Source organism: Nelusetta ayraudi, unplaced genomic scaffold (assembly GCF_046127955.1).
Source record: "Nelusetta ayraudi isolate G7.1 ecotype Tasmania unplaced genomic scaffold, CSIRO-AGI_Nayr_v1 ptg000006l, whole genome shotgun sequence".
NCBI classification, from domain to species: domain Eukaryota; kingdom Metazoa; phylum Chordata; class Actinopteri; order Tetraodontiformes; family Monacanthidae; genus Nelusetta; species Nelusetta ayraudi.
The window spans coordinates 1,224,150-1,234,028 of NW_027466056.1; the positions used below are offsets into that span (position 1 = coordinate 1,224,150).

Genomic DNA, 9,879 nt, shown 5'->3' on the forward strand with positions numbered 1-9,879 from the left:
TTTTTTTAAATCAAAATGCCGGAGCTGATACCTTGTTTTTATAGATAGATCAAAGCTTATGTGTGGTGCCAGAATACCACTCCAAAAAAAAAAAAAAAAGATTAAAAATCGCAGCTCTACCTCACGGCCCCTTACTGGATTATTAAGAATGAAACGGTATGCAGCCAATAGATGATTGTGAAATTGCCGACTAGTTTATTCCTAAATCTTCACTGCATCGCGTTACCTCCTGCGTGCTGCTTTTCCTGTTGAGCCCAATGAGAATTGACGCTGGAGACAGACAGACAGGCGGGCTCGCAGACAGAGCCACTTTAGCATCCAACTCTCTTCCCAGCGTACAAGTTCTCACAGAATAACTGGCTCGTTTCTACCTGACCCCACCTTCTACTTCACCCTTTGCTTCATTTCAGTAGCTCTCTGCTGTGAAATGCTGCTCCCTGTCCTCTTGTACACATTTTCCCGCTCTGTCTCACCACTCCAACGCTTCTGTGTGAGACTCTCTGTGTTCCCTGCTCTTGTCTCTTTCCTGTTTTCATCAGACATCAGCTGTTTTCCCAGGAAGTTTTATTTAGAGCACATTAATTAATTAGATACAGTATCAGAGCAACGGCCAGGCCCGTCAAAGCCCCCGGGACTTATGGTGTGGTGGAAAGTGTGTGTAGGTTTGTGTTATCGCAGCACTGCGGTGTGTTTTTTTTTTTTTTTTTTTTTTTTTGTTGTTGTTTTTTTCCTTTGTTGAGAGAATTGCAGGGACAGTTTTATATGAATTAGAGTGCACTAATTAGACTGCAAGTGAAAGTTCTGATGAGTACATGAGTATGTGCTTGTGTGCCTTTGCGTGCACATGGACGCACGACATGTGCAAAACAACAAGCCCTCGTTGCAAAGGGTGTGTTTTGTTTTTATCTCACAGAATGAATCGGCCCATTTCATTAGCACCTCTTGGCTAACAACCTCCTCTCCGTTTCTCTCCTCTCTGTCAGGGACGAGTTCTCTCATCAAGCAATGAGGACGAAGGAAAAGAGGTGCCTGACCAATCGGAGATGCCGATCGCCTCGTCTGACACCAGTCACAGTCGAGCTGTGACTTTCACGTGCAAATTAACTCATGAAATGTGACGCAGTTCTCCAGAAGTACTCTTTACGTAGACACGCCCACTGCCAGCGAGTACTTTTCTAAATCTGCGTTTCCCTCACTGATTTAGTGCCCAGTTTCGTTCACAGTCCAGAGGCAAACTGAGAGGAAACGCTAACATATTTTGACCATGCTGGTACCTTAAGCTAAACAGACCGAGACAAAGAACTCCTCACTCCCAATATAGTCGTCCAACCTTAAAGGAGTCCTCACACCTTTTGGAGGGGCCTGCATGAGTAAATGTTAGATGGCAAGCGTCTGTGGTCAGCTCTCTCCAGTGGACACTGTGACTGCATCCCAAATGGCCCAGAGGACAGGACACAGACGTCAGGGGCGTTGTGTGACTGGAGGTTGCTCATCAGTGGTTCTGCCCGCAGCCAGCTCAGTCCTCTGTTGGCTCGTCCTGCTGCCCCTAATGCAGTTGCCAGTGGTGAGAGCTGACTGCTGGCTAATTGAAGGGGAGAAGGGCTTCGTTTGGCTGGCCATCTGCAGTATGAACCAGCCGCCTTACGAGGCCATTCCCGCCCACATTAACAGGTAAGCGGTTCAAGTCACGAGGAAGCCGTGCCCCGTGTGCTTTCCGTGCTCGGTTTGTCTGACAGCGCCGGCCTTCTGCATCACACTTGTCTCAACAGCACCATTGTGGACTTGAGGCTGAATGAGAACAAGATACGATCGGTCCATTACACCTCCCTGAGTCGCTTTGGAAACCTTACCTACCTGAACCTCACCAAGAATGACATCAGCTACGTGGAAGACGGCGCCTTCTCAGCACAATTCAATCTACAGGTGGGTAAAAACATGATCTATATTGCCTGCAGGCAGCCGGACAATTTCATTGTTCCATGTGTTCATACGACGGTTTAAGGCAGAAATTGTATCTTACCCGTTCAGAACATACATTTACACACAGGATCCTCACATTTTCTACACCTGCTTCTGTGCACTCAGGGTTGCGAGGGCCTGCTGGAGCCTATCACAGCTGCCATTGGGCGGTTACACCTTGCCACAAGTCGCCAGTTCATTACAGGGCCACATCAAAAACCAACCATTCACACTCACACACACACACACACACATGCATACCTCAATTCAGAGCCAATTCAACTCATATGCATGTTTTTGGACGTTGGGAGGAAGTGTGAGCACCCAGAGAGAAACCACGCAGGCACAGGCAGAACATGCAAACTGAAAGGCCCCCAGCCCGGAATCGAACCCACAACCTTCCTGCTAAACAGCACTGACTAACAGTTCTCTTTCATTTCAGCAGCATTCCTAATGATGCTGGCAGCAGACTATTCACCAAATTGAACAGAATGTGGCTATAATCAGTGGCATGTTTACATGTTTACCCGTGCTGCTGGAGCCAGGGGGTAAAGTGTGAACGTATAAACACAGCAGAAAACAGGGGCTTACAGTAGATCAGCACACCAAGTCAAACGCGAGTTATGCAAAACTGTCATCTGTTTGTTCTGTATTTTCCCAGCCTGCAGTGAGTGATCCCTGGTGCTGGCTGGCTCTTCGGAGATTATAATAATCCCACTTGTCTTTGTCTCACCAGGTTCTCCAGATGGGTTTTAACAAGTTGAGGAACCTGACAGAGGGGATGCTGCGAGGCCTCGGCAAGCTGCAATATCTGTACCTGCAGGCGAACCTCATCGAGGCTGTCGCTCCCAACACCTTCTGGGAATGCCCCAACATAGAGAATATTGACCTATCCATGAACAGGTATCAACAAGGTGTAATCATTCTTTTTGAGTGAACTGTTAATAGATATACAGATAGAACATGTTAGGTAATTCCTGATAAATTTTTAAATGTTCGTAAAATGGGGTTGGGGGGTGCGGGGGGGGGGAATCTACAAATTGGATCATCGCCATTGCAACACTATTTATAAAAATAATGCATTTATTTTAAAAACGTAAATTAAATCCAAAGTATTGCACAAACTCATGTTTTACTGTTAAAAGTCAGGCCTTGTTTGATGCTAAGTTGCAGGATAGATTCACATATAGCACACCTGAGCTGAAAATATCAAACATGTTTTTGAATAGAGCCAATATTCCTTTCAACTGGAACACTAAAGTCTAGTTGTTTGCTATTTGCACTGAAACTGGTTCTGGTCCGATTGATTTCTCTTGACTTACATGCAGAACTGACAGCAAATAAGCAATGAGATCAATTAGGGCTGTAATGTATAAGAAGTAAAACATGAAATGGTTCATATATGATGCATTATAGGTTAATATATTGCTTTGAATTACTTCAGCGCCCCATTTCCTATATTGTTTTAAATGACCTCAGCTAGGGGAATAACATGCAGGAAAAGAGTGTCAGTCGCACATCCTGACAGCGCCACTGGTGGATGCATTGCATGTTGAACAATTTAAGAGGAAGGTTTGATTTCAGTCAATTAAATGAAGAGCTTCTGTTCAAGTGTGCAACATGTAAATGTATGTGAACAGAACGGAATTCCCTTTTTTCAGGATCCAGGTGTTGGACGGTAGTTTGTTCACGGGGCTCTCCAAGCTGACCACATGTGAACTTTACACCAACCCCTTCAACTGCTCCTGTGAGCTGCTGGGTTTCCTGCGCTGGCTCTCTGCCTTCCCCAACAGGACTAGTGAGAGGATGGTCTGTGACTCTCCTGCAGGATTCTTTGGCTACAGTCTCCTCAGCCAGAACCCCCGAATGCCCACCCAACGCAATGCTCTGCATGTGCTTAGTCTTGTATGCACATATGACGGCAGCGTGACACCGTTCTATTCCATCGGTGTGGCTGACTTCACTACCCCACCACCAGACTTTGCTTCTCCCTGTGGTTTGGAGGACTGCGCCTCTGGTACACCACCGGACGAGGTCACCAACTTCAGCCCAATTTTCTCGGACACCAATCCAATCATGACAATCAAGTATGTGCTTCATTCAAGTGCGGTGATAACAGTCCAGATTCCTCATCCATTCCGAAAAATGTACATTTTGGTGCTTTACAACAACAGCTTCTTCACCGACATCCAGACTCTGAAAAACCTGAGGGAAGATATTGAGCTAAAGAATTTGAAACCAAACACTGACTATACGTACTGCGTGGCTTCTATACGGAACTCTCTGCGCTTCAACCACACCTGTCTCACCATATCTACTGGTCCCCGGATCGGGACTGGGAAGGCAGTCAATCAGTCGTCAGCCACCCACTACATTATGACTATTTTGGGCTGCCTGTTTGGCATGCTACTCTTCCTTGGCCTCATTGTCCACTGCCTGAGAAAGAGGAGAATCATGGAGGAGAAGGAGAGGAAGATGAGCAGGATTCAGAGGACACTGATAGAACTTAAGTACGGTGCAGAAGAGGACATGGAGGGAGAAAGCGGAGGGTCGGTTTCCCAGAAGCTCGGCGCTGGTGACAGTTTGTCTAGAATGCCGTACCTTCCTGAGGGTGGAGAGATCGATCCGTATAAGCTGCAGGAGGTGATAGAAACACCACCACACAAGCCGGCCAAACTGAACTACATGGAGGTGAGAGGTTCTGGCATTGACAGGGAAAGGGAACGGGAACGGGAGCGAGAGCGAGAGCGAGAACGGGAACGAGAACGGGAACGGGAAAGAGAAATGTCCCCCCAAGCAAATGCCCAGGGTTCCGTAGCAGAGATCTCCACAATCGCTAAAGAAGTTGACAAAGTAAACCAGATCATCAACAACTGCATAGACGCCCTCAAATCCGAGTCCACCTCTTTCCAACAAGGGATCAAATCACCCTCGTCTGCCGGAGGAGGTTCTGTTTCCACTGCAGAGCCACAGCTTGTGCTTCTCTCTGAGCAAGTAGAGAGGGCTGACAGGGGGAGCGAGTTTCTTTCTCCCGTCTACAAGGGAGGAAGAGACAGGAGGGAGGAGAGGGCGAGAAGCTACCATCATTCACTGCAGCGACACCACAGCATGGACGCCCCCCCAACTTCCAAGAGGCCCAGCACCTCCTCATCTCCAGGCTCCGCCCGGAGCCCGCGCTCATTCCGCTCAGAAGGTGGTTACCACTCGTCAGAGACCCGCTACATAGAGCGGACCTCCCCTGGAGAGAGGGGCGAGCGAGGAGAGCGAGGAGAGCGGGGAGAACGGGAAGGCGGCGGTGGGGAAGCCATTCGCACCGTCCCCCCAGCGGCAGCTATCCTTCGAGCCGAAGCCCAGCGGATACGCCATTACAACGAACACCGTCATTCCTACCCCGGCTCCCAGCAGCACCTGCAGGACCTGCAGGAGCTTCACCACCACCCCGGAGGTCGAAAGCCCTCGGTGTTGGATCCCCTGACCCTGGGCAGGCAGGCCAAGCAGAGGGAGATGGCCTACTCCCAGCTCTCCCCACAGTACCCGCTCTCGCCCCAGTACCACAACCTGAGCTACTGCTCCAGCCCCGAGGAAGACGAGGAAGAGGAGGGCCTCCTGTGCACTCCGACCCTCGGGCTGTGGGAGCGCTTCAAACTCCACCGAAAAAGACACCGGCAGGCCTCCATGGAGGACGAGGGATACGTGGCCGCCGGACACGCTCTGCGGCGGAAGGTTCAGTTCGCAAAAGACGAGGATCTTCACGACATACTGGACTACTGGAAGGGCGTCTCCGCTCAGCAGAAGATCTGATACCGCATCTGGTGACCCCAAAAACCTCCAGGATGGAATACACCAACACCGTACCCATACAACATCGCAACACATTCACAGAAAATGATCTGTAAATACATACGCACCACATGAGAGGAATTACAGAAAAAATAAAGGTATAGGCCTACGCACACATATACACACACACACACACACACACACACACACACACACACACACACCAAATCATAAACATAAACCGAGCCTTTGCTTCTAAGTACATAGAGGACCAGAATTATATGTTATATTGAAAAATGAAGAATCATAACTAATAGATAGACTGATTTACCTTTTGTAATGTAATGAGATCATAGCTCTGACATATGTAGCTATTTCTACTAAGTTTTGAATGAAGAAAAAGAGAAAAAGAACATGAATACACGGAAACCTTAAATGTTGCCGGACAAGCCGTCCCGGGCAGTGCAGCTACGTTTCTGCTCTGCCTCCATCAGACACTCAGCCTTGGGATAACGTTTGGAAAACCTGCCCATGATCCCTCTGGAAAGCCCAACGCTGTGACAATGAGGCACTCCAGTCAACACAATGACTGGATGGGTTGTCGGGCAACATTTAAATTCTTCAGTGCTGAGAATGAGTGGGTGGTTCTCACCAAAGAGTGAGTATAATGTGCCAAATCAATGAGAGGGATGATTGACATCCTACTGTGTACCAACTTCTCCTTGCCACAGATTTTATATACACAATTTAAAAGGGGAAATGAAATATGTTATCGTTCCTAATTATTCTTATTACATTACTGGTCTTATTATTGCTATGCTCCTCCTACTCAATTATTTGGATATGGCATGGCTATGTCGTGTGAGTTGTTTTGACAATTTTGAACATCTGGGCCGAGAGGTGCACACCAGTGGAGGTGAACTGAGTGGCAGGCGGGACCTTTGACTTCTTCTTTTCTACTAAGAGGAATGTGCTTTGCACTGAGCTGAAAACAAAGTATTTTCTCTTGGTGAAGCCCCACTCCACCTGCTCCACCTGCTCCTCGTGCTCCTCCTAAAGAGGCGGCGCTGTACAGATGTGAGAGAGAAGTTCTATATTTGCAACAGAGGTGACTGTTTTGTTTGTACAACATGGGTTTTGAAATCTTTCAGACTTTTTAGAAACTAGAGTCCTGATTTAGTTACCTTACCTGCTCACATTCAGTTCAATGTTTTTTGATTTTGAAAACTAAGAAGAAAAAAAAAATGATCTTCAAATGAATGTCTTCAAATTCCCCAGAGGGAACCTATCTGCACTGTTCAAAATCAAAAAAAAAAAAAAAAACGACTCCTAGGAAAAGACCTGAAGCACTCAGCTCCCGACACACTGTAGACTCACTGTGCTTTCGCAACAACCCATTTCTTTTTGGTCTCCTCCCTGGTTTTTCGTTGCTTGTGTTTTCCTGGTTCCACTGTGGTGCCACTGTGCCAACCGATTAACCACAAATGAGCATTTGAGGTTATTTCTGAACGCTAACGTCGACAGACCTCTCGTCCTCTGCATCCGCACACGTGGGTTTGCCAAACAAAGACCACTTTGCACAAAACGATCCACCACCATTGGCTTACTGCTCCCATTCTATTTTGCCAATCATTTTCTTATGACCAAAGTACTGTGGTAGTAAATTGAATCTTCTCCGTTCCTGACCCGGCCCGAACCAATTCTCCACCATCACCTTAACAGTTACACGCGTTTACGTGTACTCCTGCGCACATCCTAAAGACCACACATAGATGAATGTACTCTTTGAAAAATTTATACTGTTAACCAGCTGGATTTTTATTTTATTTTATTTTTATTCTTTGGGGGGGGGTTCAGATGTACAGGTTCATAATCACTCTGACAGAAAACTATCCAGATGGCCGCCCGTGTTCATGAATTTCAGAGAGAGAAAAAAAAAAGAAGAAATATTTGACTTGTGAAAATACATTCTGCCCCCACCCTGGACATTTTCTCACAGGACAGTTTTTGTCGGATAGTGAATGAAATGTTCACAAGAAGGCCAACATGAAGAAGAAGCCACAAACAACCACTGCAGGCTAAAGAAATAGCTTTGTGATTTTGCTGTATTACAGGATTTTATCTGAAAAAGCTTCTTGATATAACAGGTGTTACTGTAAAATTAATTAGCATCATTCGTGTGTTAATGAGACATTGATTGAGGGAGGGGGGGGGGGATGTGAGAAAAACAGGAATTCATTCTGTTCACAAGTCATGCGAGAAGACTGCAAACCAGCCTGAAGTCAAAAAATATTTCAATTGGATGAAATTTGCAAATTCTCAAAGCAGTTTGCAGTCACAGTGTTGACAAAGAATTTCAACGCGTGTACTAAGTGAATCACAGCCACTTTGCTCCTGGACTGAAATAGATTTGACTTTGAAAACAACACAAAGCTCACTGGGAAACAATGAAACATTTGGGGGGTGAATGAAAAGATTATTATTATTATTATTATTATTGTTGTTAGGAGTTGAGAACGCTCAAGTCATTTTGTTGTGTTAAAGCCATAATCGTGGGTCCTTGACGTCACAACAGCTCTTTGTTACTCTGAAACACACGTGGATGTGTGAAAAAGACACTTCTTCTTTCTTTCCAAGTGAGCAGCGACGACGACGCGGTACCTCTCAAAAGAAAAACTCAACACTCGCTGCTCTTAACTCGACCCAGATTATGGCTTTAACTCAGAAGCAGCCTTAAAAAAAAAAAAAAAAAAGTTCAGTTTTCTCTCATCTTTTCAACTTGATCATGACTCTGACAGGTGAACAGCAACACGGTTTCTTAACATCCACTTTCCTGACTGGAGTTTTTTTTTTTTTTCTTTTTAAAAACACTTGATTCTTCAGTCTCACTTGAGCATTCTTTCAGTAACGATGATATTAATGTAGCGATGTATTTAACGACTGTGTTTTTTGGTTCCTTTTCCATTGTGCTTATGAACAACAATGGCCTGAATTTACGATCACGTGTCAGAGAGAGTAGCAGAGCTCACCGGGACGCTGCCCAACAACGAGCTGGCGGTCGAGGTGACCCCGTCGACAGTGACCCTGATCAGCGCCGCTGCTACTCTGTGAAGCGTGACGGAGAGAAAACTGTGTGTTTTTTTTTTTTGCGGAAACGAGGAAGCCCGGGAAAGACGGACAGAAGTGACGACGGGAGCATGCAGCGAGGAAATCACCGGCGGGAGCTTGGCGTCGCGCTTTACTCCAGTGACTCACTCAGGAGCAAGAGGGAAGAAGAGAGAAGGAGCGAGAGAACCTTCTCCCACTGGATCTCTCAGATGCTTTCTTTCCTTATTTTCTTGTCAAAAAAAAACAAAAAAACAAACAAACATTAAAATGAGCACAATAAATTAGCCTTTCTTTTCACTGTCTCCTCTTCCTGGAGAACCTGCACGAACGCCAGATGTTTTTAACGCACTCAGGACTTTCATTTAACATCCCAAACGGTGGTTGAGTGAATATTTCTATTCAGACGACGAGTCGGTGGACGTTTTTCTAATGTGTTTCTAATGGTGTCTGGTTATCGACATCTGTCATGTAAATTGTGAGTGTTTTTAGAAATCTGTGTCGGTTACATTTATAAACAATTTACAGAACCATCGCTGTCCATCGAACCGTCCCAGTAATTTTAACAGGCCGCCGTATTAAAACTCTGAACGAAGTCATTTCACTGAAAACTGTTAGAATCGCAGTTCTGGAGACGCTCCAGCATAGGAAGGACAGTACAGTGTTTATGAAGTGAAATAACAATCTGCTGAACAATAATAATAAAGAAGGTCAGAAAATACAGAGGGGCTCTCATTGGCATTGGTGCAGCTTGGTGGTGGATTCAAGTCCGTACTCCGTCCATACAATTTCATATCAAATCAGAGGATACTTTAAAAATGCTTATTTTACTTCACTTCTGACTGCATGATGGGCTTAATAACTCAAAACAAACCTACCTATGAAAATATTTTGATTTATTTAGTCTATTTTCCCATCTGTCTTCATTGTTTTTCTATAATAAGAAAAAAAGAATGCATTTACCAAAAATGTTTTCGACTTAATCAGTTTTCAACTTCTGCTCCAGTTTGCCACCAGTCATAAACTGGTGTACGG

The 9,879-nt window shown here is 45.7% G+C and overlaps 1 protein-coding gene across 1 annotated transcript; it reads left to right on the forward strand.

Moving 5' to 3' along the window:
• The first annotated feature begins 1,145 nt into the window (after window positions 1-1,145).
• LOC142879970 (protein ELFN1-like) lies at window positions 1,146-7,930 on the forward strand. The gene is made up of 4 exons (XM_076013561.1): window positions 1,146-1,671; window positions 1,770-1,923; window positions 2,696-2,862; window positions 3,621-7,930. Exons 1-4 carry the CDS (start codon window positions 1,382-1,384, stop codon window positions 5,758-5,760), a joined length of 2,751 nt encoding a protein of 916 aa, XP_075869676.1. The 5' UTR covers window positions 1,146-1,381; the 3' UTR covers window positions 5,761-7,930.
• Window positions 7,931-9,879: the final 1,949 nt, after the last annotated feature.